This window comes from Chrysochloris asiatica, unplaced genomic scaffold (genome assembly GCF_000296735.1).
Source record: "Chrysochloris asiatica unplaced genomic scaffold, ChrAsi1.0 scaffold00344, whole genome shotgun sequence".
NCBI lineage: Eukaryota > Metazoa > Chordata > Mammalia > Afrosoricida > Chrysochloridae > Chrysochloris > Chrysochloris asiatica.
In genome coordinates, this window is record NW_006408862.1 from 2,367,890 (window position 1) to 2,370,343 (window position 2,454).

Below are 2,454 nucleotides of genomic sequence, written 5' to 3' on the forward strand. Positions count from 1 at the left end.
CCCCCAATTCAGTGTATCTAATCAGGGCCCTATCAAAAGTCCTCCTGCATTCAATAGTTGCTTGAACCCAGGTGGTGTTGCAGGCTGTGTTGATGATGCTGGATCTGCATTTGTTTCCTGAACAGGCTACCTGGGTATGGTGATTGCAGCTTGTGTGCTGAACTTTCGCAGAGCCCTTCCTCTTTTTGTGATCACTGTGATGATCATCTTCTTCCTTGTCTGGGATTGCCTGATGGCCAAATATGAAGATCGAATTGTTGAGTTCCTGGCTCCTGGGAAAATGCTTCTGAATAGCCATTGGTTCTGGCTGAAGTGGTAAATACAGTTGGTTCTCTTATTCTAGTAGAAAGATATCATAGTCTTTTCCAACACTGTTCTAAAATTTGTTCTCAACTTGCTTCCCCATCTACGGGTATTGAAGTTAGAAACAGCCTAGGGAAAAATGTGTTTTAATGCCTTCTTATGTCTACCAGTTGTTCCTCGGAAACCCTACACAGGGTCACTATGAGTCGGAACCGACTCGATGACACATAACAACAGTACAAACAAGAAATCAAGGCCTAAGGACACCAATAACTCCTTCCAGATGTGTTCCATTGCCCCTACAGACTACCTTAATTTCAAGTCCAACTAGATGATAAAATGTTCCAAACATATTAATTTACTAATTTTCGATGTACTCCATTAATGAGAAAGCTATGTACCTATGTAGAGTCCTGGTGTGGCGCTGTGGGTTAATGTGCCAGACTGCAAAGTTGTTTGAACGGCAAGATCGGTGGTTCAAGTTCACCAGCTGCTCCTCGGAAACCCTATACAGGGTCACTATGGATTGGACTCAATAAGAGCAATATGTACCTATGTAACAAGAAGCAGTTGTTAGGAAACTAAAACAGTGCTAGAATTTAGTCACACATTGTATCCTGTGTGGTACAATTAACACATTCAGCTTCCAACCATAAGTTGCAGTAAAATCAGCCACTTAAAACCCTATGAAATGAAGGGTCACCGTACATCAGAAATAACTCAGTAGAAACTGGTTTTTCTCTCTCCAGACACCTCTATTTCCTCTCTGAGCCCTTGCATATCCTTAATTTCATGTGTCCTAGAACAATTTCCTGGGAGCCATCAGCTTCTAAATCTACCCATGGAGTGGGGTAGCTCTCATTCCTGGTATCTGGAGAGGGGGAAGAAAAATAACCTCACGCCTTACTTGCATATTATAAAGAATTTTTTGTTTTGTTTTAAGTTCTTTTTACATGCACATGACCATCTTCAATGTAACTGGTGATGGATGTATGCCATCAAGTCAATTCTGACTCAGAACGACCTGTATAGGGTTTCTGAGACTGTAAATCTTTACAGAAGCAGAACACCTCATCTATCTCCCATAGAGTGGCTGGCAGATTCCAAACACTGACCTTTCATTTAGCCACCCAGCTCACAATCCACCATGCTACCAGGACTCCTTTTAATGTAATTAAGCCTATCAAACTCTTCTTTTCTGTTTTGGTTATATAGTAACCTGTAGTGGAAATATTTAAAATATGAATTTACTTGACTTTATGATAAATGTTCTTGAACTCAAACTCAAAGAGCAACAAGTTGATGCAATCCACATGCTATACAAGGTTTTTCCTTGTTCTGAGAAAAGGGAAAAATCACATGGTGGAATAAGGGGAACAGATTGCTTAACTCTGGCTGTTTGCCTTGAGAGCCACAACAAAAGTAGGTCTATTGCAATTTCTGGAAGCACAACTTCTGGGTGCCAGGGTGTGTTACTATTGTTAACAGTGTTTATTAGTTTAAATTAGATGACAGTCTTCAAGTTAGTATAACAAATGATGCCAATACATCCTTTCCCTTCTCTAAGGGTTCTTTGGAGTTCACTGATCCTGGGAGTGATTTTCTGGCTGATCTTTGACACGGCCAAGTTAGGCCAACAGCAGCTGGTGTCTTTTGGTGGACTTGTAATGTACGTTCTCCTGACATTTCTATTTTCCAAGCACCCAACCAGAGTAAGTATGAAACTGGGCTTTTTAAATTTGTTTGCTGGACTCTCTTTTTTTTTTCATATAACTTGCTCAAAATAATGATTGTGAGAGATTTTAGGTATCATTCAATATTATGCTTACCTTGTTTTAGTTGTTGTTGGTACATGCCTATGAGTTGGTTCCTACTGATAGGAGTCCTGGGTACAACAAAACGGAACACTGCCCAGTCCTGCACCATCCTCACAACCATTACTTTGTTCAAGTTCATTGTGGCAGCCACTGTGTCAGTTCATCTCACTGAGAATCTTCCTCTGCTTGCTGACACTCTATTTTACCAAGTATAATGTCCTTCTATAGGAACTGGTCCCTTCTAATAACATGTTCAAAGTACAAGAGAGAAGTCTTGCCATGCTCACTTCTAAGGAGCATTCTGGCTATACTTCTTCCAACACAATTTTTTTTT

General features: G+C 40.4%; 1 protein-coding gene across 1 annotated transcript in view; it reads left to right on the top strand.

Moving 5' to 3' along the window:
- SLC28A3 (solute carrier family 28 (concentrative nucleoside transporter), member 3) overlaps positions 1 to 2,454 on the top strand; it is a 49,101-nt gene that overhangs the window by 10,447 nt on the left and 36,200 nt on the right. The window contains exons 4-5 of the mRNA XM_006875886.1: positions 126 to 315; positions 1,871 to 2,015. Coding sequence (XP_006875948.1) covers positions 126 to 315; positions 1,871 to 2,015 — 335 coding nt within the window. The remainder of the gene's footprint in view (positions 1 to 125; positions 316 to 1,870; positions 2,016 to 2,454) is intronic.